The 25,032-nt window shown below is 49.2% G+C and overlaps 2 protein-coding genes across 2 annotated transcripts; both read right to left on the reverse strand.

Annotated features, from left to right (window-relative positions):
• Window positions 1-802: 802 nt before the first annotated feature.
• Window positions 803-16,546, reverse strand: LOC101971810 (NAD(+) hydrolase SARM1). Its single transcript, XM_040270530.2, has 8 exons — window positions 16,520-16,546; window positions 14,601-14,804; window positions 14,212-14,303; window positions 13,866-14,101; window positions 10,902-11,004; window positions 10,638-10,827; window positions 3,882-4,003; window positions 803-3,736 (listed from the first exon to the last, which is right to left on the reverse strand). Exons 1-8 carry the CDS (start codon window positions 16,544-16,546, stop codon window positions 3,607-3,609), a joined length of 1,104 nt encoding a protein of 367 aa, XP_040126464.2. The 3' UTR covers window positions 803-3,606.
• A 201-nt stretch (window positions 16,547-16,747) lies between these two features.
• LOC144375629 (solute carrier family 13 member 2-like) lies at window positions 16,748-23,348 on the reverse strand. Its single transcript, XM_078041080.1, has 4 exons — window positions 23,156-23,348; window positions 18,148-18,309; window positions 17,401-17,538; window positions 16,748-16,909 (listed from the first exon to the last, which is right to left on the reverse strand). Exons 1-4 carry the CDS (start codon window positions 23,255-23,257, stop codon window positions 16,748-16,750), a joined length of 564 nt encoding a protein of 187 aa, XP_077897206.1. The 5' UTR covers window positions 23,258-23,348.
• Between the last annotated feature and the right edge of the window lie 1,684 nt (window positions 23,349-25,032).

Consider the following 25,032-nt stretch of genomic DNA (forward strand, 5'->3'; position numbering starts at 1 on the left):
ACTTTTTTTTTGCTTCCAGCTGGGTTGCTAGCAGAGGAATGAAGAAATGAACTATTTTAAAGGGACAGATTTATTTTGTTAGAGTCCTAAAATGTGTTGTGTACAAAGTAAAAATATGTTTGTGTACAAAGTCAACCATTCAATAGTCACAGATTTCTTAACTCAGTTTCTTGACTGACAATGGAGGTGGGGGTCCAGGTACCTTTCATTCATACCTGCAGCCTTGGAGGTGCAGAGAAGATGAAGTTACTGCCATTATTCTGGGAGTCTTAGCAGAGTGAAATTTGGGGGTCCTGACACTAAAGAGGTCTTGGGGTGCTTCATCATATACTGACTTTGGAGGATACACTGACTTCTAGGAATTTGAAGTTTTGTTGAGGACACAACAGTCATGTAGGAAGAATAGTTCTGAAGGAAACAGGGTATGTCTATAAGTAACTAAATGCAAAAGGAAGAGGAGCTTATATTTACTATGTCCTTACTGTGCTGTATATTTACTGTGTACTTACTGCATTCTTTATAGATGTTACCTCTTTACCCTGTGTATTAGTTTCCTAATAACAAATTTATTGCTGTAACAAATTATTACAAATGTAATAACAATTATTACAACCCCAGCAACTCAGGAGGCCAAGGCAGGAGGCAAGTTCAAAGCCAGCCTTCAGCCACTTAGCCAGACAGTCTCAAAATTAAAATAAATAAATAAATAAATAGGACTAGGGATATCACTCAGTGGTAGAGCACAAACTTTGAGCAACTTTTCAATCCCTGGTACTTCAAAAAAACCAGAAATTACCACAAATTGGGTGGCTTAAAACAACAGAAATTTATTCTCTCACAGTTTTGGAAGCCAAAAGTCCCAAATCAATATTGCTAGACTGAAGTTGATAAGGCCAGTGCTCTCTCCGAAGGCTCTAGAAGACAATCCGTTTCTCACCTCTTTCAGCTTCTGGTGGCTGCTGGCACTCCTCACACATGATCACATCACCAGTTTCTGCCTCTGTGGACACATTGCCTTCTTATCTCTGTGCCTTCTCCATTCTGTCTATGTAAAATCTCCCTCTACTGGAAAGGATATGTATGATTGCATTTAGGGCCCAACCTGTTCATCCAAGATAATCTTTTCTTCTTAAGATCCTTACCTTAATCACATCCACAAAGGCCCATTTTCTAAATAAGGCATCATTTACAGATTCCAGAATTTAGGACCTGATACCTTTTGCGTGCGTTATTCAGTTATTCTTCATGGGCTAAAGACAAGGATGAATGAATTGTGGCTGGACTTTTGATTTCTGAATGTCCCTGAGCAGCTCTTGGAGGGACAGGTGAGGTGGAGTAGGGACCTTGTTGACTCAGCCTTAACCTGGGGGCAATGCCTATAGCCCAGACAAGCAAAAAACCTTGACTCTGCAGACCTGAGTCAAAGCAGGCTGTGGGAGGGGTGCTACTTCTGAGCCCTATCTCAAGATGAGCTCTAAGGTGGAGGTTGAGGGCCCAGCTGTTTGCCCTAGCTGCAATCTGAGCAGTGTTTGACATGGCAGAGGAGGCCACCACTCCTGAACACACTGCCCTGGCTGGGAAAGGTTCATCAGTTCAGTTGCTCTGTCTGGAGCTAGAGATAGGCTCCTGATTGCCTGGAGAGACAGAGGACGGGGCAGAAGGCTGGACAGTGGAGGTGGACAGTGGTGGAGCGTGTGCTTGAAGAAAAACCAGGAACTTCTCTGAGTACTACCCATAGGGACAAAAACCTATCCCCTGCTGCTAGATTCTCTGGAGCATGGGAGAAGCCCCAGAAAGATCCTGCTGGGAGTATGCAGACGCTGTATTAATGATTGCTATGTGAGGGCAACATCCAGTCTGCTTCATCTGTCACATCCAGGACAGAATCCTGGGCTTGAACTAGCATGCACTTGGGCTGAGTGTCTGGGAGAGGATGGTGTATGGTCAAAGCCAGAATTGGGCCAGGATGCACTTAAGACAAGGGGAGGGTGGAAAGTGGAAGGAAGGAGTCCCAAGCCTGCAGTGAGATCTTTGGCTTCCTGATGATGTGGTCCAAAAGCAAGGAGAAACCTGGCCAGCTCTGCAGGGCTGGGGTCTAGGAGCTGAGCCAACCCTGAGGTGTGAATTCACTGCCCCCAGTAGGAAGTACAGGGAGGTAACAGCCGACCCCACTAGCTGGAGCGTGGGTTATTGGAGGGAGGGCATTTCTTGCCCTCCTACTCCAGTGGAAAGAGGGCCACAGAGACATTCCTCCCTAGCTATTTCTGTATGACCCCTGGGTCAGCCTTTTGGCTAAAACCTATCCCCCGCTGCTAGATTCTCTGGAGCATGGGAGAAGCCACAGCCCTGCAGTGGTTCATCCGCCAAGACGATTCTCAGGAATCATCAGCCCAGTCCATCTGCAGTAGCCTGGGTGCTGGGATACCCGGCTCTGAATCCTGGGGCTACCAATAATCATTTGAAAAATGGGATTTATCTCTCAGTCTTTCTTCCTTACCTTCCAGTACAGGGGGACAGTACTGGACAGGGTTGCTGTGATGATTACAGAGACCAGGAGTGGAGTGTTTGGGAATGACAAAAGATTTGTGAAGGACTTTCTGCTCAGTGTGGTCCCTTGACCGCCTGCATCGGTTTGCCAGGGATTTGTGGGAAATGCAGACTCTCAGGCCCTGCCTCAGGTCTCCTGAAATGAATTTTAACAAGATTCCTGAATGCACTTGACATTGGGAGAAACTGCTAGGTCTTCACCCTTGCCCTTCAGGATCTTGCCTCTTCCCACAGAGCTGCAGGTGCTGTCCAGGCTACTGGGGCTGCTGGGGGGGTGGGGGTGCCCGGTCCCCCTCTTCCCTGAGCAAATGGGTGGGAAGCCCTGGGTGGGTGAGGAGCTGGGGAAGCCAGTAGGGCCTGGGTGGTCAGGCATCTTAGGCAGAGCACCAAGGTCTGGGGTAGATGGGCTTTGAGACATGGCCTCCCTGCCCAGAACTGGACCCTGGTAGGAGGCTCCCATGCACAAGCACAGCAAAGTAGCCGAGGCATATACAGCCTGTGGGCCAGCTCAGCTCAACCTTGACCCCAGCTGTGAGGAAGGCTGGGAGGGGCACTGAGTGGTTAGAGGGCAAGGTCACAAGACAGTAGGAAGTAGCATCAGGGCCCATGAACAGTCTGGGTGGACAGCCATTGAGGCTCCTCCCAGGCTCAGGCCCTTGCTCAGATTACAGGGCCCAGGCAGAGGGGCCTGCACATGGCCCTGATTTCTGTCAGAGGCTGCCTACTCAAGCCAGCTGCTCTCAGGGCGACATATGGGAGAAAGTGCCGTGACCCTTCCTCCAATCTCCTGCGTTTCCAGAACTTGGCAGGGACACAACTCTGAGGACGGGAGACAGAGAACCTGATGGCAAGGCCTGAGGCAGGAGGAACCCCCACACCCAAGCCTAGCTTCCTTCCCTTTCCACATACTGAGGAAGGGGGTGTTGAAGTGGGCCATGAGGGTAGGGGACAAGGACAGCCATTTCCTAAGAGCCCAGGCTGACTCTGTTTAACGAGCTGTTCCTTCAGGGAGGAGCATGGAAATGGGAGACATAGCAGGGACTGGGAACTGGAAACTGGTTAAGGTGGGCCCATGGGTGCAGCACCCTCCAAACTGGTGTCAGAGCCTGCAGATGAGTCCCAGGAGGAGCGACACTGCAGGAAGTGGATGATCTTCTCAGTGGTGGCCTCCTGGTACTCATGGGACCACCTGTGGGCACAAGGACCAAGGGATCAGATGGCTGCACAGATGGAGCTGCTGGCCAGGGGCCTGTTTGCTTTACCCCCCTGCTGCCTGTAGGGATGATGTGTACCCACTCCCCTTGGCTTTCATTCCCTGGGGCCCTGGGGCTCACTTGATGCTGTTGAAGGTAAGCACAGCCTGCATGTCCTCGGGCAGAGCCTGGGGCTCAGGCCACTCAAAGCCATCAATGACGGGCACAATGTTCTTGCCACAGCTTAGAGCAGTCACAATCTCCTAAAGGGAGAAGAGAAAAGAGGAAGAAACCTCTGTCTCATCTAGGAACCCAAGGGCCAGATAGGTGCCGGGGCAGTGGGGAAGTAGGGTGCTGGCCTGGGACTGAGCCCGAGGCAAGACACTGGGCTTCAAATCCCCCCAACTTCTCCTTCACCCCCCTACAGTGAAAAAAAGATTTGATCTTGGGACAGAGCTGTCACTGAGCTTCTAAACCCATTACAGTTTCCTGAGTGATAAGAGTACATCTTCTGCTAATGAGATAACTCCCAGCCAGGGGTGAGCCAGGGCAGTGGCAAAGAGAGGAAGAGGGCTGGTCACCAGAAAGACCCCGGCATGCTTAGGTGACTTCTGGGGAGGGGCTGCAGGTTGGGTTCAATCCCCATGACCAATGATTGAGCAATCATGCCTATTTAATAAAACATGCATCAAATCCCCTAAACAGTGGATTTAAAGAGCTTCTGGGTTGGTGAAGAGCCAGGAACTGGTGCCAGAGAGAAGGTAGGGAAGCCCCTTGCCCTCCTTACCCTGCCCTGTGATTCGTTTCCATTTGGCTTTTCCTGAGTTGTGTCCTTTAGAGTAAAACCCACTAAGAGTAGGTCGGGGGTTTTCTGAGTTCAGTGAGTCACAGAGAAAAACTGAACTGGGCTGGGTGGGTGGTGATCATGAGAACTGCCAAACTGATAGTCAAGTCAGACAGAGGTGGCCTAGGCACCCAGGACTTGTGACTGAAGTCAGGCTCTTCAGCCTGTGGAGTTGGACACTCCAGGATCAAACTCAATTGAAGGGTACCCCTTTGGTGTCAGAAAATTGATTAGTTGTTAGTGTAGGAAAAACCCCATATAATTTTCTGTCAAAGAAATTCATCTCACCCCTGCATCTATGTGGCTCCATCACAAGCCCTGCCCATTGTACTTACTTATTTCTCAATTCCACATTTTTCTCTACCTGTACCCTGCCTAGCCTTGTCCAATCCCATCCTATTTACCAGGTCTCTCCTCATCCACTCTTGCTCCTCTAATTTGTTTTCCAAAATGCCGTTTCACCGGAATAATCTCTGAAAAATGAAAAATCTGACATATCTGATCATGTCACATCCTACTTAAAACTCCTCAAGACTTTGTCTCTTAGAATAAAGAAGAAACTTTCTAATGCAGACTGAAAGGCCAGTATGGTTGGCCACAGCCCATTTCTAAATCTCTACCCCTTCCCCATCCTCCTGGACACACAGAACCTACACCCTTAGCTCTGTTACCGTCCTTCCCTGCAGAGGGTTTCTGCCTATGCTGTTTCCTCCGCCTTGAACATGCTTCTCTGCCCTTTCACTTGCATCCTCACATCTTTCGGATTTGAGTTCAATCAACAATTTAAAAAAAAATTTTTTTTAGTTGTTGATAGACCTTTATTTTTTTTAAAAAAATATTATTTCTATGGTGCTGAAAATCGAACCCAGTACCTCACACATGCCAGGCAAGTGCGCTACCGCTGAGCCTCAGCCCCAGCCCACAATCAACACTTTTCTAGGGAAGTTGTCCTACTTCCGTGACCAAGTCAGCTTCCCCTCTTATATACTCTCAGGCTCTGCAGCCCAGGCTACAGTTGCAGATTTAAATTAATTAACATGTCGTTTACCTAATGTTTGTTTTCTCTGCCAAATAGAAGGACAGGGGCTGTGTGTGTTTTTTACTCACTTTATTAGCATCTTTCCCAAAGTCCTGCCCATGGTCAGCTCTCGCTAACTATTTGACTGATGGATGAAAGAATGAAACAATGAATGAATGAACAAAGCAACACAGCCCAGCAGTTAGGGGGCTGCACTCTGGAATCATCAGATCTAGGTTCCTAGTGAGTCTCTGACACAATGTCTGTGACCAGAAGCAAAAATAATGGGGTCTCAAAAGTTTCTGTTTTCTAACATATAAAATAAGGTTAATGACAGTCCTGTATCTTGTAGGTTTGTTGCATAAAATAACTGCAATATTCCACGGCAAGTGCTGAGCGCAGTGCTGAGCATGTAGTGAATGGTTAAGAAGTAATCGGTGTCCTTATTTCCTCTGTAAAGTGAAAATAAAACCTACCTCACTGGGTGGTTCTGATGGTGTTTCTTACTATTAATGGCACTCTGGTAAGTGCTTATTGAATGCTTTTCCTTTCAAGGGGGAACCACAGGGACGTGACTTTCTTGAGTGCAGTTCACTTGTGGTTTTCCAGATCGATTACCCACCAAATGTGGCTTCAGGGAAAGGAGGATTAAAACCAGAAGCAATTAAGCATTAAAAAGGAACAGAGAGGGATGATGGAGCCTTTGGGACCAGTCCAAGGCAAATGCTGTCACCACTCTGCCTTCCACCTGCCCCTCACTGTCTGCTGGGACAATGGGTGTCAAGCACCCTTGTGGGGTGGAGACTTTTTGAAGAAAGAATCAGCCTAACTTCAACCCTGACTGGCTTCTGGGAGCCTCTTGGTTTTACAGCTGAAGAGAAGGAAGCTTAGAGAAAGGAAAGGACCCCCCAACAATCACCCAAACACCCACTCCGGGAGGGGCCAGGCCTGCAACTGGAGCCTTCAGAGCCTAAGTCCAGGCCTGTTTCAACCAAGCCCTGCTGCATCTCTGCTGAGCATCTGGATGGATTTCAATCCTGTCACAGTTTAATCACAAGTCTTTAGAATAATTTGTTTCATGTAAAATTACATAGAACCAAAGAGATTGCTCTGTGCAGATTCAGAGACTGGCTAAGGAAGGGATAATGACTTGTTCAAGATCCCTCAGCTGGCTAGAATGAAAATTTAACGACAAGTCTTCTGACCTGGTAAACTTAGTAGATGCACATCAAAATCATTCATTTGTTTAGTCATTGGGTCAGTTATTCTATAAACTTTTTTCCTGGTACTAGAGATTGAACCCAGGAGTGCTTTACCAGTGAACCACATCCTCAGCCCTTTAAATTTTTTATTTTGAGACAGGGTCATTCTAAGTTGATGAGGCTGGCTTTGAACTTGTGACCCAGCCTCAGCCTCCCAAGTTGCTAAGATTACAGATACGTGCCACTGCACCCAGCTCTATACACTTTTTTGAGCTTCCTCTGAACTCTCATGGAGCTCACAGACACTTCCTCTCTCTCAGAAGGCTACCTGCCACCTGTTAGAAGGCTGCCTGCTCTTGGTCATCAGTCATGTTCCTCCAGGATGTCTTCCTGGTCCAGAGCCTCCTCCTGAAACCAGACCCAGTTCATGCCTCCTCCTGCATGGCTTCTGGAACTAGGCCCTCCTCCCCGCTGCCAATTTGGACTATACTCTAGTGCTTCCATCCAAACACCCATTGCCCATCTCCCCCATCCCGTGATGGGCTCCCTGTTTCCCAGTGCTTCAAGCACAGATCTTCTCTCTGCCTTTAGACTCCATAACCTGGTTCCATAGTTCTTATCCAGCCAGCAGTGTGCTGGTAAAAGTATAACAACTAGCTCTCTATAGAGGAAAACACTCACCCAACCAACCAAACAAACAAAAAAGCCATCTGTGTGGTGGTACATACCTGTAATCCTAGCAACTTGGGAGGCTGAGGCGGGAGAATGGCAAGTTCAAGGCCAGCCTCAGCAACTCTGTCCCAAAATAAAAAACAAAAACAAAAAAAAACGGAAAAAGCTGGGGATATAGCTGAGTGGTAGGGCACCCCTAGGTTTAATCCCCATTAAATACACACACACACACACACACACACACACATAGATTGGTAATGGTTGCCAATTTTCTTGATGTAAATGTTCCCATCACATGATGTCACTGGATGTGAAGCTGAGAGCAGGTGCAGACAATCAGCTTTGGGGTCAGCAGAATCCAACCCTATCTACCATCTCCCTTCCTACCAACTCAGATCAGCAGCATGGACCATAGTGCAGGTCCTGGGAGAGAACACAGGCTTTGGAGTCAGACAGATAGAGTCTAAGACCAGATTTTCTGATTTCTATACTGGCAGTTGTGGTCATGTAAAAATTACTGTACTTCTCTGAGCTTCAGTTTCTTCATCCGTGAGACAGATAAATCAATACTAGTGGTTCATACGGGTTCACTCCTATTGTCATTCCTTCACTCATGCTGTTCCCCTGCCTGGGATGCCTTCTCTTCCACTTACCTACTCTTCTCAAGTCCTGCTTCCTCCATGAAAACTTCCTGTGGGAGACCAACCTTACACATGACTAAGTCACACTCCTGGCTGAGGCGCTCAGTCACAGAAATGTGACAGAGCTTTCCCCACCCTTCTTGGGTTCGAGGGTCAGTGTCTTGTGCATGGGTGTGTCTTGCTACAGCCCCATGGGTGAAGCTATGCTCACCTGTTCCTTTGTAATATAACCCCTTGCCCTGTTTAGGATAGAATCTTCCATGGAAGTGCCTTGTGTGTGTCCCCTTCTCTTACTGTGCCCTTGGGTGTGGCCTACCTGGGTGTCAGTCAACCTGCTGACAGTGGACATCATGAAGATAGACTCAGCCCCCTGAAACCTGACCCCTTGCCTCATTTGAATAATTTCTCCTCAATAAAAGGGGTCAGCATGTGCTCTCGCTCTCTCTCTTCCTGCGGACCCTTAAGGTCAGAGGAGCTGTCACAGCAACCCCAAAGAAAAAGGTATCTGTGTCTCTTGTGTGGTTATTTCGTGCAGCCCAATTAGCCCAGTTTAACTGGAGTGACCCCTGAGCCTTTTAGTCGTGAGAACAGAAACCCGGCAACTTCCCTGATTATTCCAACCCTCAATGATCCCTCCCTTCTCCATATTCCACAGCGAGTAACAGGTTCATCTACCTCGTTTAGCATTTATATCAACTTATATATGATTTAGGCAATGCGAGCATATGCTGTGTGTGTGTGGTGGTGGTGGTGGTGGTGGTGGTGGTGGTGGTGGCATGTGTGTGTGTGTGTGTGTGTGTGTGTGTATTAAGAGACAGGGGTCTCACTATGTTGCCCAGACTGGTCTCAGCCTTTTTCCTGCCTCAGTGATCCTCCTGCCTCAGCCTCCAAAGTGGCTGGGACTACATGTGTGAGCCACCACACCTGACTCAGGGATGGCACATTCTTATCTCATGAACTGCTTGAACACAAGGACTCCTGTGGGGAGCCATTCTGACACGTGACTGGGTGACTCCCGGTTTGGGTCTGAGGCGCTCTGGCTGTGTTGGAGCTTTCCTGACCCTCTCCTGATGAGAAAACCCATCCTTGTGGGGGTGTGACTGACCACTGACCCCGGGGGCCCAATCACTGACCCTGACCTTGGAGTGCGGTCCCCACTCAACCTTCATTGGATGGAATTCTCCCCTGAATTTCTTGTTCCCCAATAAAAGGCTACTCCCTGGCGTGTTCACTCTCTCTCTCTCCTGCTAGCCCTGAGTAATCCTTGCTGCCCTGCGGGGCGGTTAGAGGTGAGAACCAGAGAGGGGAGCCGTCTCGGACCTGGCATTAGAAATAAGGTAACTGAGTCTGTGTGTTTTATTTGGATCTCTGCTAGCTAACTTTTATGCCAAGAACCTCATTAATGAAACCATTGCGCTGGCCGCATGGTGGAGACTCCATCTTAGATAACTACTGCATCCCTTAGCACCAACCTTCAATTCTTACTAACTGATTAATGATTATGTTTCCATCTTCTTTTTTATATATATACTAGAGATTAAACCCAGGGGTGCTTGACTACTGAGCCATAAGTTCAGCACTTTTCATTCTTTTTATTTTGAGACAGGGTCGCACTAAGTTGCTTAGGGCCTTATTAAGTCGCCAAGGCTGACCTGGAACTTGCAATCCTCCTGCCTCAGCCTCCCAAATTGCTGGGATTATAGATGTGCACCTCTACAACCAGCTATTCTATAAATATTCTAAGTTCCTATTATGTGTCATACATTGAATATATAATGGTGAATTATACAGATACAATCGGCCTAATAATAATAATAATAGCTGTCATTATTGAGCAATCACTATGTGCCAGACATTCTGCTAAGCACTTCAGTTTAGCTCTTTTAATCCTTGTAACAGTATCCTAGGGAGTTGCTACTATTATTTTCTCCACTTTACAGTAATAAATATGAAGTTCCTTGGAGTTAAGTAATTTGCCCAAGGCCAGAGCCAAGATCCAAACTTCCAGTTTTATGCTCTTAACAATGATTCCTGTCTGCCTGTCACTGTACTGTCTTCTGCCTCACAGAGGTTATTTTGCAAAGCATTTTCATCCCCCTCTGACACTCACAATAATCCTACAAGGTGAACAGCATGGGTAAGTTATCCCCTTTTGTAGATGAAAAAAACCGAGGTTCAAGATCCTAAGTGAGGGCTGGGGTTGTGACTCAATGATAGACTGCTTGCCTAGCATGTGTGGGGCACTGGGTTCAATCCTCAGCACCACATAAAAATAAAATAAAGGTATTGTGTCCACCTACAACTAAAAAATAAATGTTAAAAAAAAGAGAGAGAGATCCAAAGTGGTTTGCTAAAGCTGCATTCCAGTCAGAGCTGTGGCTCCCAACTTCCAGCTGGGCCAGAGAGGTGTTCTGGGGCCAAGTGTTGCTGGGTGAGTAGAAAAGAAGGGATAGAAGGGGAACTCAGTCCCCTGGGCCTGGGGCCAGTACTGGGATGGCAGAGGCACAGGTCAACTCCTACCTTGTGCACCCAGTCCTTGCAGTCATGGTCCAGCATGCACTTGTCCAGGGCCCCAGGTGACAACACCAGCACAAAGTTGCGGGCACCCATGACGCTCTGGATGAGCTTGTCCTCAAACTTGCCCGCTTCTAGCTTCTCCACATCGATAAAGACACTGAAGCCATGCAGCTGTAGGTGCACCTTCAGGAGACTGCAGAGAGGCCCTGTGTCACCACCCTGGCCTCTCCCCAAGGCCCAGGATGCCTGCTGCCTACCCCTCCTTACCTGGCCAGCTGGGAGCCTGAGTTTCTTCGGTAGCTGATGAAGACATCTGGGATGTCCCCACCGGGCTTGCAGCCAGTACAGGGCAGTGGGGAGTGTAGCATTTCTGAGGCCAATAAGAGAGAAAGCATGGTGAGGGCAGTCCCTCCCCACCACTTACCATGAAGTCCACCATACCTTGGAGACTTGGTCCTGTGTCTACCCAGCCCTCTCAGCCCAGCCTGGACAAGGTAGCTTGCTTCAATAAAGGTGACTGAGGTGGAGATATGGGGCCTACAGGAAGGAAGGCCATTGATGAGTCCCTCTCAAAAGGTTCATTGACATGGACTTCCAGCCTTGCCCTCTCTCTGGAACTGCAGACCTGTACAGCCAGCTGCCCACAGGCACTCCAAACTCAATACGGCCCAGGTCCTCCCCTCGCCCCTTCATTCCAGTTTCCACCAGAAACCTGGGTATTTTATTTATTCAATAAATACAGATGTTGGGGCTGGGGTTGTGGCTCAGCAATAGGGCACTTGCCTAGCATGTTCAAGGCCCTGGGTTCAATCCTCAGCACCACATAAAATTTTTAAAAAATAAAGGTATTGTGTCCAACTACAACTAAAAAATAAATACTAAAATAAATAAATAAATAAATACAGATGCTTCTCCACTTACAATGAGGTTACTACTTCCTGAAAACCCATGATAAGTTGAAAATATCATGTCAAAATGCATTTAAGCTGGGCGTAGTAGAGCATGCCTGTAATCCCAGTGGCTCTGGAGGTTGAGGCAGGAGGATCAGAGTTCAAAACTAGCCTCAGCAACTTAGTGAATTGCTAAGCAACTCAGTAAGACTCTGTCTCTAAATACAAATAAAAAAGGGCTCAAGGGTTAAGCACCCTGGGTTCAATCTCTGGTACAAAACACACACACACACACACACACACACACACACACACAAAAGAAAAAGAAAGAAAGAAAGTATTTAAGGCTGTGGATGTGGCTTAGAGGTTAAACACCCTGGGGTTCAATTGCCAGTACCAATAATTACATAAAAATAAATAAAATGCATTTAATACATCTAGCCTTTTGAATATCGCAGTTTAGCCTCAGCACCAGGCACCCTGCTCTATGGTTTCTACCTAGCCACAGGGTCCTATGTGCAGATCCTTGACACTATTCACCTCAATGGACTCCCAAAATCCAGCTAGGATTGTCCCATCTAATTCATTTTTTTACAATATCCTTCTTTCTTTTTTCTTTTCTTTTCTTTTCTTTTTTTCTTTCTGAAGTGATGGGGATAGAATCCAGGGCCTCACACCTTAGGCAAACACTCTCCCACTAAACTACATCTCTAGTCACCACAAACCTAAGCATGTCACTGCCCCATTTAAAAACAGTGCAAGCTGGGCATGGTGGCACACGCCTATATTCCCAGTGACTTGGGAGGCTGAGGTAGGAAAATCACAAGTTCAAAGTCAGCCTCAGCAATTTAGTGAGGCACTAAGTAACTCAGTGAGACCCTGTCTCTAAATAAATACAAAATAGGGCTGGGGATGTGGCTCAGTGGTTGAATGCCTCTGAGTTCAATCCCCAGTACCAAAACAAAACAATAACAATTATACACACACACAAAACAAACAAACAAACAAAAACAACAACAAAAAAAACCTGTGCATGGCTCCTTATTCCCTAGAGAAACTGTTTTTTGAAAGTTATTTTTGCCCTAGAACTTCCTGTTTTCTTAAAACAATAAAATATTAGAATTTTGTTGAGAGCTGTAAAGTGAAAATGATAAGAGCTGACCTGGTTTGGTTGAAGCAAAAGAATGAAGCCAAGGCCCAGTCCCTTGTGCCATGAAGGTGCTCAGTACCTATTTGCTGAATGGATGGGTTCAATGAAAAGAATTCTTCTTCCTATAGTATTCAGAATTAACACCCACAGATATTTGTCTGTTTATGAAGCATAAAAACAGTGGCTCAAATCCCAATTCTGTCACCTTTTGGCTTTTATAACCTTGAGAAATTAAATGCTTTAAATCTTAGTTTCATTATCTTTAGAAGCAATACTTATGACTGAAATGCTCTATCACAGAGGCGTATATTTTTCAAACTCTTCAAATTGGAAACTTCCTTTTCTTAGGGCCTCTTTTTATTCTTTTTAAAAATATATACTTTTAGTTGTAGGTGGACATAATACCTTTATTTTATTTTTATGTAGTGCTGAGGATCGAACCCAGTGCTTCACGCATGTTAGGTGAGTGCTCTACCCCTTGAGCCACAACTCCATCCCCTCTTTCTATTCTTTAAAAGGTGTATAAAGTTGATTTAAAACATATTCACCACCCACTGCATAGGATGGTTGTAGAAATTAATGACGTAATATTTATTTAATATTATGGGGCTGTGGTTCAATCCTCAGCACCACATAAAAATAAATAAATAAAATAAAAGTATAAAAAATTTTAATATTAGTACCTGGTATTGATGATAATTACTACCTAAATAGAAAATTAGTGAAAATAAGTTTGTAAATAGAGTTTTTAGAGCTCTACCTAGATGCCATTGCAAAACAACTCCAGAAACCATACTTTGTAAGCTGGCTACTACCCCATGTATGGGCCCATGCACTGTCCTACTACTATGGCACAAGCTGAGCCCTGGCCTGGGCTGCCCATCCTGCTACCCCATCCCTTCATACACCCCTCAATACTTGGTCAGGCGTCTCCTCTGAAGTTTAGATCTGGGTGAATAGGGTAGTAAGTGCTGCCTCCACCCCCTACTGGATATGCTTCCCAGTAGAACCACCTAGCCATACTCAATTCAGACTGTGAACTTCTTGAGGGCTACATCTTTAGATCCTCACAGCCCAGTCTGCCACAGCGCAGCACTCAATCACTCCCAAGGGAGGCTCGAACCTCCACCCTGTCTCCCCTCGCCCCTCCAGGGCCCGGGCTGTGGTGGGGTCCCTGGTGTGTGGGCTGACCTCTGGCAGCAGAGAGGATGCAGACGCGGTGCACGCCCATGCGGATGCCACAGTCTTCTAGCAGCTGCTGTTCTGACACGTGGTGCAGCAGGGAGCGGTCCAGGCCGCAGCTGACCAGGCCATAGGTGTACTGTCGGAAGCGCGGGTCCAGGCTGCCCAGCCAGTCGGCCAGGTTGCTGCGGTCGCACGTAGCATAGTTGGCGAACGTCTTGAGTTCCGTAAGCTCCCTAAAGAACCTGCACCACAGGAGGAAAAGATGCTGAGATCCTGACTCAGGACTGGCTAGCGGCAGTGCGGGCAGTTAGTTAGACCTGGTAGGGTCCTGCTGGCTCGGAGATCCCCTTACCTCTTGCGGGTGATGCTAGATTTCATGCCCAGGTCGGCTTGGAGTTCCTCCTCTGTGAGCCGCAGAAGAAGGTCGCCATCTACCTGCTGCTCCTGGGGGAGAGGTCGGGTGTGAGGAAGGACTCCCCTCCCCCACCCCCAAATTTCAAGCACAGATACAAGGGTAGGAAACTGGAAGTGGCAGTGGAGGAGGTGGATGGGACCCAGAGCAGAGATGAGGGACTTCCAGGATGAGTGCAGGCTCCCCATCCCCCAAAGGGCACCGTGGCGCCTGGAGCCTATAGGGCCACAGAGTATGCAGTCGCTTGTGCTCATGGGGACCCCAGTGACCCTGAGGCTCTCAGGGAAGCGCTCCGTCCCACTCAGGGAAGCCCGACCCCGAAGCTCTACCCGGAAGTACTGGGAGAAGCCGATCTGCTGCAGCCACGTTTGGACCTTGGCCTCCTTCCAGCTGGCCGCGCAGGGTAGAATGCTCCAGGGCACCTCCTCGCCCAGCAGGCGCAGTGCGTGCTTCGCCAGCGCTAACGTACTGCCATTAGTGGAGTAGAAAACGAGGCGTTTCAGGCTCTGGATAGCGCCAATGTCGCTGAACACCTATGGAGGAGGGGAGGAGAGGACGTCTAGAGTCCACCAGCTCACCAGCCGCTCCCAAACATACCCGGTCCCTCCCACTTGTCTCATCTCTGTGCTGAGAATCCCCTCTGCCTCAATCTGCCCTAACCCTGCCTTCATCCACTGTCACCTGGTCCTGTGGAGTCTCCCTTGTGAAGTTCACTGGACTCTTGACCAGGTTCCCCTCCCTCGCCTGTCTCTTCCACAGCTTCTACCCACCTTGGGATGAAGTCTGAGCTCTCAGCATGGCCAACAGGAGGCACAGTGTAGCCACAGCCCACTGCACCCAGCTCACTTCACATACCTACCAAGGCGATCACACCTCGGGTCTCCACCCATGGTGTCTCCAAACCCTTAGTGCTTTCAGCCTATTTGTAGGAAACCTACTCATCCATCAGAATCCAAATTGATTAGCATCTGTTCTGGGAGCTTGCTTTGATTCCTCCATAGCTTGGTCCACAACCTCCAAACAGGACTTGTATCATGCTCTGAATGTCACTGTTACTAGTGGATAATGCAATTTCCATTGGATTATAAGGTAAGGACATGCTTAGTCACCACAGAAGCTCTATGCCTGGCACAATGAAGGACAAAGACTGGAAATTCAACATATCTTCATTGAACTGCACTCATTTGTCCTTGATGGGAAAGGGGTGACAGAGCCTGTGGTCACAACTGCTGCCCAGACCCAGTCCTTGAGGTCCTGCTCCCTACACCCATCCAAATCCCTTCTCCCAAAGCAGAATGATGTGCTTTATAGAGCAAGTCTCATGGCTCAACTCTGAGACTCAGAGAGAAGAGTCAGAAGCTCCTAGAAAATTAGATGTTGGAAGAGACCTCAGAGACTCCTAACACAAGTCTTTTTGCCTGAAGGGACACATGTGATGAGTGACCATCACCTGTGAGATGCATTCCTCTGAGCACCCATGAATAACAGCTGTGGGTGCAGAGAGAGTAGGCCATGGGGTATACCACTCCCTGCGCACTAGCTGTTACCAACACCCAAGTCCTCCAGAGGATTGCAAAGTAGAGAAAGTAACATTATAGGGATAATCTTGAACCAGTAATATTTTAAAAATAAACCCCACAAACTTTTGATGATGAAACTATTACTAGCCCCACAACCAGAGTAAAAACTGCAGTCTGTGGTCCAATCCCTTCAATTTTCCAAAGGATAAAAATTAACCCCAGAAAGGGAGAGAAGGTGCCCAAGTTCACATACAAAGTTAAAGCAGTAAGCAAAAGCCATGGTTTAGACCTTGGAGGTAGGGACCTTTTGGGACTAAAGTGAGAGGTTTTTATTTTTGCTCTTGGGTACTGGGGATTAAGCCCAGGGCCTTGCACATACTAGGCAAACACTCTATCCCGAGCTGTTTATTTCATTTTGAACAGGATCTTACTAAGTTGTCTAGGCTCACCTTGAATTTGCCATTCTCCTGCCTCATCCTCCAGAGAAGCTGGGATTACAGATGTGTGCCTCCACATCTAGCTGGTGAGAGTTATTTGGCTGACACACTGATGTCCTACCCCAAGCCTCTGTCTCCAGTCACCATCTCGGTTCAAGATTCCAGAACCCAGGTGGCTAAACTGCCCACTGAAGCTTGCCAGCCGGGCATCTCTCAAGTACCTCCAACTCAACATGACCCAAAGCATTCACTTTCTTCCTCTCACCCACTTTGCCCTTTCACCCAGTTTACCACATCCACTGGGCCGCCTATGTTCATGGCCAGAGGTCTCCCTCAGCTCTTCTTTCTCCTCCCAAGTACCGAGTTGCAAACTCCATTCCTAAACATTTCTTGAGTGCTTCTCTCTGTCATTGCTGACACCCCTGACATATCCTGTCCCATGTCATAGGCTTCTATTAGGTCCCTTTACCTCCAGTCTCACCCTTGCCAACCCCCTTTCCACACAGCAGCCAGGATGATCTAGGGGCCTGACGTGGTGGTGATGAGAAGGCATTGGGTCATGGTATTGGAGTGGGCCCAGAAAGGGAAAGTGTGCAGGTCAAAGATGGGGATGGCCCAGCTGTTGATGGCTAGCGTGATGACCAGCACTCCGATGATGTTGAGCAGGAATCCCACCTGGGCCTGGTGGGAGGAGAGTCAGTTCAACTAAGCAGATACTGAGCAGCACCATTAAGTAACCTCTCAAGTGTCCAGGGGTGCTCCGAGCCCTTCCAATAGCAAAACTTTGGGAACTCCTTCTTGTGATCTAGCCCACAGGGCTCAGCAACTTTCTTGCTATTTTCTTGACTCCCAGGGCTAACCGGGAAAAGGGGGCTCCTCATGAGCTGCAAACCTGGGCCTTGTTTTCTCTGAGTTCATCTCCCTAGTATGGGTACACCAGGCCCTCTGGATCTTCCGCATGTCCCCCATTTCCTTCCCTCTCTCATGGCCCAGGGCTGAAAGTGCTTGAAGATGTGCCAACTAGTCCTGTCCCCAGTCTTCCCTGCTGTCCCCTCACCCCCGAGGGTCCCACTCTCAGCTTGGAGACTCTCAGTGCCTTTCAGCCTTCTTGGCGGCCCAAGAAGTTGGAACTGGAAGGAGTGCTGAGACCTCCAGCCTTGCTTGCCACTCACCATATCTGACACTTTGAGGCCCCCGAAAGAGAAGACGATGGCGTTGGGTGGGGTGGCCACGGGCAGCATGAAGGCCAGGGAGGCCGCCAGAGTGCAGGGGAGCATGACATAGAGCGGGTGGAGGCAGATGGCCTGAGCCTGGAGAGGGGACCATGGGGCAGAGCTGAGCTTGGTCCCCATCCCCGAAGGAAGGTTGTGGCCCCAATACTCCTGCTTCCCCGGCCTGGGGGACAACCCCAACCCCCTGCACACTCTCTGGTCATAACCCTCCACTTCTGCAAGAAAACCCTGGGTGACCTGGGAAAGGCCCCTTGACCTCCCTGGAGGGGATGAGTGTGCTGTGGGGCGTAGTGAGGGGAGGGGCCCATAAAACAGATCTCAAAGGGGCTCGGGAGGTGTCATCAAAGGCTGTGGGAACGCGCCTGGAGAGGAAGGGGCTGGGGATGCTCCAGGGAGCAATTTTACCCGTCACCTCTGGAATGACCAGAACAGGGGCTGGGGCAGGGAGGTGGGCGAGGCCACCTCTGAGCCCCATCAGGATATTCAAGGGGTGATGTCACCAGGGAGGGGGTGAGTCAGGGGCCAGAGGGCCTTGTGGCCCGAGAGCCCAAGAACCTGGAGAAGGGTGAAAGCTCAGGGGTCCTCTGCAGGAAAGAAGAGGAGGCTGAAGGCAGGTCGTTATGCCCAGCAGGCAGAGCCCCTGGTGGGGCAGCCAGGAGCGGTGCCTGGGGGAGGGGTCCAGCTCACCATGGAGGCCAGGATGGGCAGGAAGAGTGTGGTGGTGGCCACGTTGCTGGCGCACTCACTGAAGGTGGCAACCAGGAGACACAGGAGGAAGGCGGTAGCGGGCGGTGGTACACTCTGCAGCGGGGCCAGTTTGTCTCCCAGCCACACAGACAGGCCGGATTTCTGGGGGCAGGAGGGTGGCGTTAGGAGACAGGGCTGCCCCGGGGTGCCCCCTGCCCTCTGCTGGGGGCTCTGGGAGGATCCTGCTCCTGCCACATCCCCAAGGTCTTCAGAGTGAAAAACGACTCTGAGGGGAAGACAGGAGCCACCTAGAATCAAGAGGTCCCTTCTGCTGCTCTTGAGGAACAAGGAGGGGAGGGGAGAAGGGCCAGATGAGAAACTAGGAGGAATAGTTAACTTACTGGGAATAAGGATGGGCAGAGGCAACACAAATTAGGTAACTAAATAAGCAACACAATTTATTTAGGAGTGTTATTTTTAATTTTTATTTGTTTAATTTTGCTCTACCAGGGATGTCCCTCTACCACTGTGCTGCATCTCCAGCTCATTTTCTTTTTTGTTTGGAGACAGAGTCTTGCTGAGTTGCCCAGGTTGGCTTCAAACTTGTGTGCACCACCACACTCAACTACTTTTTTGACTCTTAACTTACTAGCCGTTTGACCCTGGAGCCAATCATTTACCATTCATGGTCCATAGCCTAAGATCCCCACTCCTTCCCCTGGCCTTGCAGGACATTGGCTGACCTCTCCCTCCATCTCTAACCTTGTCTTAAATACTCTGATTGTCTCACTTCAGGCCACCTTGCCAAGCTCGCTCCTGTCCTCAGCCCTTGGTACTTGCTGCATGTTCTGCCCAGACTGCTCTTCACCCAGAGCTGGGCTTGACTGGCTCCTACCTGCCATTCAGGTCTCAGGTTGCTGTGTGCCCCTCAGGAGGCTGCCCTCCCTGCGTGCACAGCAGCCCCTCTCTGAGTCCCAGTCGAAAGGTGTTCTAGTGTTTCCATGGATTGTACAGCATGTGCTTTCCATATGTCTCCCCACTTCACGCCCCCATGAGGAATGCCCATTTCGTCAAATTCTCTCCTCCATGCACCTAAATGGTACCCGTCACATGGCACTCAGGCCTGGCTTCACCCATAAGGGAAGGGATGCACGAATGAATGAATGGAAGGTGCCACACACTGAGGGTGCTTCTGGCTGCAGGGCTGAGGGTGCAGGGAGTACGTTAGAGTTTACTGTCCCCGATTGGCAGGGACCATCAGAGGGGACCAGCATTTAAGGGTTCTGTTGCCATTTCTGCTGTCTGCAGCCCTGCACTTTTCCTCCTGGCCTTCCCTCCACCTGGCTTGCTCCCTACATCTGCCTCTGACCAGAACCTCACCGAACACCACCTGCTTCAGATTCTCCCCCGATTCCATTGGAAGAATTTGCTCCCTCCTCTGAGTTCTGCAGACTTCTTGCTGTATCTCTGTGTGGCATAAACGCCTGTCTCTGGACTGTAAGGAGCTTGAGGACAGAACCTTTGTATCCCTTTCTGGAACCCCTGGCACAGAGCAAGTGCTCCACAGACCTCTGGACAGGAAGATGGTGGAAGGTTTGGCTGGATGGGCTCGAAGGAGGAAGGCTTGGGAGGGGGTCACAGTGCGGGTAACACCCTGCCTCCGTGAACAGCCTCAGGCAGAGACCCCAAGACCAAGTTTCATTCTAGACTTTTTTTTTCTAGCTGGAACTTTAAGCAAATAGCTTTATCATCCGGTGCCTCAGTTTACATGTCTATAAAACGGAGAGAACAGTAGTAACTCCACTTATGTGGCAATAGTCACACTGAGGCTTTTGTGAGAAATAAGTGATCTAATACTTTAAGGTGCCTGGCTCAATGCCTAGCACATCAAATATACTCAATAAATGTCAACTATTATTCTGGACGCAGGTCTGAGCCTAGTGTGGGGTTTCTCCTTCCCACATTGGGGGCCACAGCCTTAGTCTAGAGACTCATTACAGAAAGCAGAGATTCAATGGGAATTCAGAAAAGGGTTCCCTTTGCATCTCTTCCTACCTTTATTTCTTCCCTCAAGAAGTACTTTCTGAGCATCTGCTCTGTGACCCTGGGATTCTGCCCTGGTTGAGATGAGGCCACTGTCCGCCTGGGGCCTACATTCTAGTGTAGGAAGTCAGAGGATAAGCAGAAAAGGAAACCAAAAGATTGTTTCAGATAGTGAATGTTCTATGACAAAAATAGGGGTATGTAATAAAGAGAGGCTGGAAGATCAGAGAGGTTTTCTGAGATGGTCTTTAGTGGAGGCACCTGGGAGAATAGTCCAGGCAGGGCGGAGCAGTCTGAGGGGCAGAGAAAAGACTAGAAAGACTACCTACCGAGGAGTGACCTGGAGGTGGAATGTAGGAGGTAGGGCATGGAGTCTGAGGGGTTGGCAGGGAGCAGAGCCTCAGGAAGGTGCTTATTCTGAGAGGTTTGGATTTAATTCCAAGTTTGATGGGAAGCCCACTTGGGGTTGTAGGCATAGTGACATGATCTTAGGTTTTGAGATCATCCTGACTGCTGGATGAAGAATGGTCCAGGCAGGGATAGGACAGATGAGAAATGACAACATCCCCACCCTGGGATTCCATTCAGAGTACAAATTCCCCAACTTATGATGGTTCAATTTAATGATTTTCCACTCATGTTGGTGCAAAATTGACATATATTCGGCAGAAACCATGCTGGAAGATTTGAATTTTGGTCTTTCCTAGGCTAGCAACATGTGGTCAGGTCCCCGTCCCCTTGGGTGATACAGGGCAGTGTCAGTGAGACACCGCTGCCAGTCAGCCACACAGTTATGAGGGTGTACACCCCTGTTCCACGGTGTCGCTAAGCCAGGATGGGTGGTAGGTTGGGTTCATAAAGTGTGTTTTCAGCTTGGCAATAGTTCAACCTAGGGGGAGTTTATTGGAGGTTACCACATCATAAAGTCGGGTGCATCTGTGGTGTTTTGGGGACAGTGGGTACACAGGGCCTGCTGGTGTGTGTGGACATGGATGGTGAGCCCTCTAGGGTGACTCAAATGAAAGAGATGAAATTATCACTTCTGTTGGGGCTGGGGGAGGAGACAGGGACCCTGAGTTTTTGGCTCAGCACAATGAAGGAGCAAGTTGAATCATTTCTTGGCAAGACTGAGGGAAGACCCTGCTGGAGAAGGTGGGCACTCAGGGTTTTGATCTGGATCTGGAGACGTGTAGGCTACTTACAGAGAAAATATTCAAGTGGGGAAGCCATCAGGGTTAGTTGAAGAATACAAAGGTACAGACCAGGGACTCAGCATAGAGACGCTTTTAAAAGCATGTGAAACACCATAAGGTCACCTGGGGGAGGGGGAGAGGGAGGGGAAGGGGAGGGGCTGGAGGGGACCCTGGGAAACCTCAAGCTTCTAGCATCAGATGGAGGAGGAGCCAGGAAAGGTGAAAGGAAAACCAGAAGGTGTCACAGAAGCCAGCAATGATGGTGGCAAAGAGAAGGGTGACTGGCTATGATGGAAGCTGCTAAAGGGTAGAGAAAGGTGTGGGGTTTGTTTGGTGCCATGGAAGCTGGTGGGGACCTGGGTCCCTGGAGCTGGGAGCCAGTCAATGAAGAAAGTGCAGGTGTGGTGTAGGCAGGGTCTTTGGGTCTGCTGTTGTGAGAGAACAGAGGAAGGAGTGTCTGGAGATGGGATGAGGGAGGGATTTTTGTCTGTTCAAGATGAGAGATATTATGGGATGTTTGTGTGCTGATGGGAGAGAGAGAGAGATCAGGCAGCGGGGGGAGAAATTTACCAGGCAGGAAAGACAGGATAATTGTAGGAGCAAAAGTCTTTGCAAGTGGGTTTCCAGGGCCCCCTCAGAATGAGGACAAGGTAGGCAGTGTCTGGGCCAGCTGTGGGTGGCAGGACCAGCTATACTAAAGGGACAGCTGGGCCTCCTAACACACTGCATTCCCACCAAAAGGCCTGGTTTTTAGCACAGGTTCAGGTTTTCCTGCGGGACCCTGGGAAAATTACTGGATCTTTCTGGGTTGTGCTTCCCCTAGGGTGGTGATGGTGGGGTTATCACACTTGCCTATTTGAAAAATGCATCGGATAGATTCCCAACAGAGACATCACTGGCTTTGACCTGAGAGGAAGTTCGTCTCATAGGTCAGCAGGCTAATTTTAGATTCATAATTCTGCATTTCTTTCCCTACAGAGGAACTTGAAAGGGTACAAAAACCTGGCTCCATGAAACCAGGATCTGTCCTGAGACTTTTGAGTAAATGAACCTACCTTCCCCATCTGTAAAATGGGAAGGTGGGACTTGCTTCATAAAATGGGGACTGGGATTAGTAGGTATAGGGTGCAGGCCATGAGGTGGGGGCTCAAATGAATGAGATGAAATTATCACTTCTGCTGGGGCTGGGGAAGGAGGCAGGGACCCTGTGCCCCGACTGTGTGCATTGATAGGGGTTCCTCTCTTCCCATTCCCCTCCTCAGCAGACCTAGCCCTTGAGGTTACAGGTCAACTTCTCTTTTTATTTACACCTGTGAAGGTACAGACTACCTGAGGTCAGCTTTCTCCTACTGTCCTTCCTTCCCTCCCAAACCTAGACACCGACCTCCCTCTTCCTGTCCTCCACCACCCCGCCCCCTCGCCCCCAAAGAGCCCAGTGCAGGGACTTGGGTGGCACGTGGTAGGCAGATGGACTCCATCGGCCTCCTCCTGCATCTCCTTTACAGACAGGATTGGCTTCCTGTTCCCCAAAGCAGCAGATTTCAAATGCACCTGATTGATTCACAAGGAACTTCTACTTCTGGGTACCAAGCAAAAGCCCCCTTGACCTCTTGGACATCAGCCCTCAGGAGGACCAGGAGGTTGTAATGACACTTCCAGGGTAGAGGAGATGAGGAGGCTATGCTGGGTCCTAAGGATGTCCCACCCTGGCCCAGACAGACCCTCCCCTGCCTCCCCTGGAGCTTTCTGTGCCCAGAACCCTAAGTCCTTACCTTACTGGGAATGAGGATGGGCAGAGGCAGCAGAAGGATGGGCAGAAGCAACACAATCAGATAGGAGCGATAGGCCCACAGGCCCTGCCAGCAGGTGGCCATGGTGTGGACCAACTGGAGCTGCCAGAGCCACAGTCTCCAGGAGCCAAGGAACTGAAGGACCAAACAGAAGGCACAGCCAGTAGGTGGCCCCGGGGCAGGCTTATATAAAGCCAGTTGAGTGTTAACCATTGACCTACCCTGGCAATCACAGTGTTTTTGGAGCCAGGAGGTGGGAGTAGGGAGGAGGGACTTACTGGAGGAGGAAAGATCAGGAAGACTTTGCAAAGACAGGAAGGGGGAAAGGCCAAGGAATAAAAGCTTCAGATTCCTTCTAGAACTTAAGTCCAGAGTTAGCTCCTGTTTACAGAAGCTGCCGAGGGCTCTCACTGAGAAGGACAAGGGCTGTCACAAGAAGGGTGCTTGGAGAGTCTCCAGCAAGAACCTAAGTCCTCCCGGCCCAGCCTGTCTTTCTTCCCCCAAAGCCAATTCTCAGCTGAGCAATTGACACAGGCCTGGAGTGGGGTCCCTCAGACCCACCTACAGAGGCACCTTGCCGTCCTGGAGCTGCCAGTCTGAGATGGAGAGGCATGGAGCAAGCCCTTCCCCTCCTTCCAGGTGTCAAGGGAATTGTCAAACTCACCTGTCCTGAAAATTTCAGAGTCACTGTGTGACATTGATCTGCGGGCTTGACTCTCAGAAGAGTCTCTTCCTCTTCTGCAATAATTTCTTCCTCTTGCAAGGCTCCAATTAGACAATTCGTGTATGTTGAGCGTTGATGTGTGGTAGATGGACAATAAAGATTAGTTTCTTTCAGGTTCTTCTTGGTGGCCCCACTCTACCCCCCACTGCCATGGGAGACCATCAACGATTGTCTCCTATTTTGAAGATATACTTGATCCCTATATATATCATCCATCTAGCCACCTATCTAACAAATATTTGCCACCAACTATGCACTATGTGCTTGGTGCTAAGGGTACAGAAATTGAAATGCTAACATTTGTTCAGCATTCAGTACAGGCTTGTTAGTGTACTATTTCATTGACTGTAGAACTACACCATGCGTTAGGTATTAACTATTCCTTTTTATTTTACAGAAGGGAAAACTGAGGCCTAAAGACATGGAGTGAGCCAGAATTCGAATATGCAAGGACACCTGGAGGAGAGGGCAACCAGGCCAAGGCTTAGAGGAGTCTAACTTAGCCACAAGGTGTCAGGGGACAATGTACAAGCAGGGGAGGATGAACTACAGCCTGGAGGTGGCGGTGTGTGTGTGTGTGCATGTCTGTATGTGTGTGTGTGCATGTCTGTATGTGTGTGGGGGGGGGGCGCGCACTGCAGGGGGCATTCTGTGCTGTGGAGGAAATTGTGTGTCATCTATTTAGCCAGAAGCTCTGTCTCTTGTTGCCCTCACCCTCCTCATCCACACTGCACACAGTAGGTGCTGGGTTCATGTCCCTGATGATTACCAGAGTGTGGTGATCTCAGTGTGCCAGGATAAGAAGGCAGGGTGTCGGGGAGAGTGTTTCTGGCAGGGAATGCAGTCTGGCACGGGTGCAGAAGTTTGTGAAGTTTAGAGAACAGAAGGTTCTGTGTGGTTGGAATATGAATTGGGGGGGTCAGGATTGAGATTGGATAACCATCGGATCAGAGTATACAATAGCATGGCTGTTAGACCATGAAGGCATTCCTGGGCCCAGGGGGGGTCTGTGTGAGGGAGACCCCCAGGCCCTTGCAGCATGATCATAGAGGCGTGGATGGACTCATCACATCATTCGACCTAAATGTAAGTCCCAATCCAAACCGCAGACCACTATATGCCATCAGAATCCGTA

Source organism: Ictidomys tridecemlineatus, chromosome 3, assembly GCF_052094955.1.
Source record: "Ictidomys tridecemlineatus isolate mIctTri1 chromosome 3, mIctTri1.hap1, whole genome shotgun sequence".
Lineage (NCBI taxonomy): Eukaryota > Metazoa > Chordata > Mammalia > Rodentia > Sciuridae > Ictidomys > Ictidomys tridecemlineatus.

Bases quoted from the DNA above. Each gene is read 5' to 3' on its own strand.
- LOC101971810 (XM_040270530.2), bottom strand. From the start codon at position 16,546: ATGAACATAGGCGGCCCAGTGGATGTG. The intron at 11,005-13,865 runs GTCAGCCCACAC...TATTGGCCTCAG, and splicing joins CATCCTCTCTGCTGCCAGAG to AAATGCTACACTCCCCACTG. The intron at 4,004-10,637 runs GTAGGAGTTGAC...TTCTCCCTTTAG, and splicing joins GCAAGGACTGGGTGCACAAG to GAGATTGTGACTGCTCTAAG.
- LOC144375629 (XM_078041080.1), bottom strand. From the start codon at position 23,257: ATGGCCACCTGCTGGCAGGGCCTGTGGGCCTATCGCTCCTATCTGATT. The intron at 18,310-23,155 runs GTAAGGACTTAG...TCCTGCCCCCAG, and splicing joins CCATCCTCATTCCCAGTAAG to AAATCCGGCCTGTCTGTGTG. The intron at 17,539-18,147 runs GTGAGCTGGACC...TCCCCTCTCCAG, and splicing joins TGCCCATCCTGGCCTCCATG to GCTCAGGCCATCTGCCTCCA.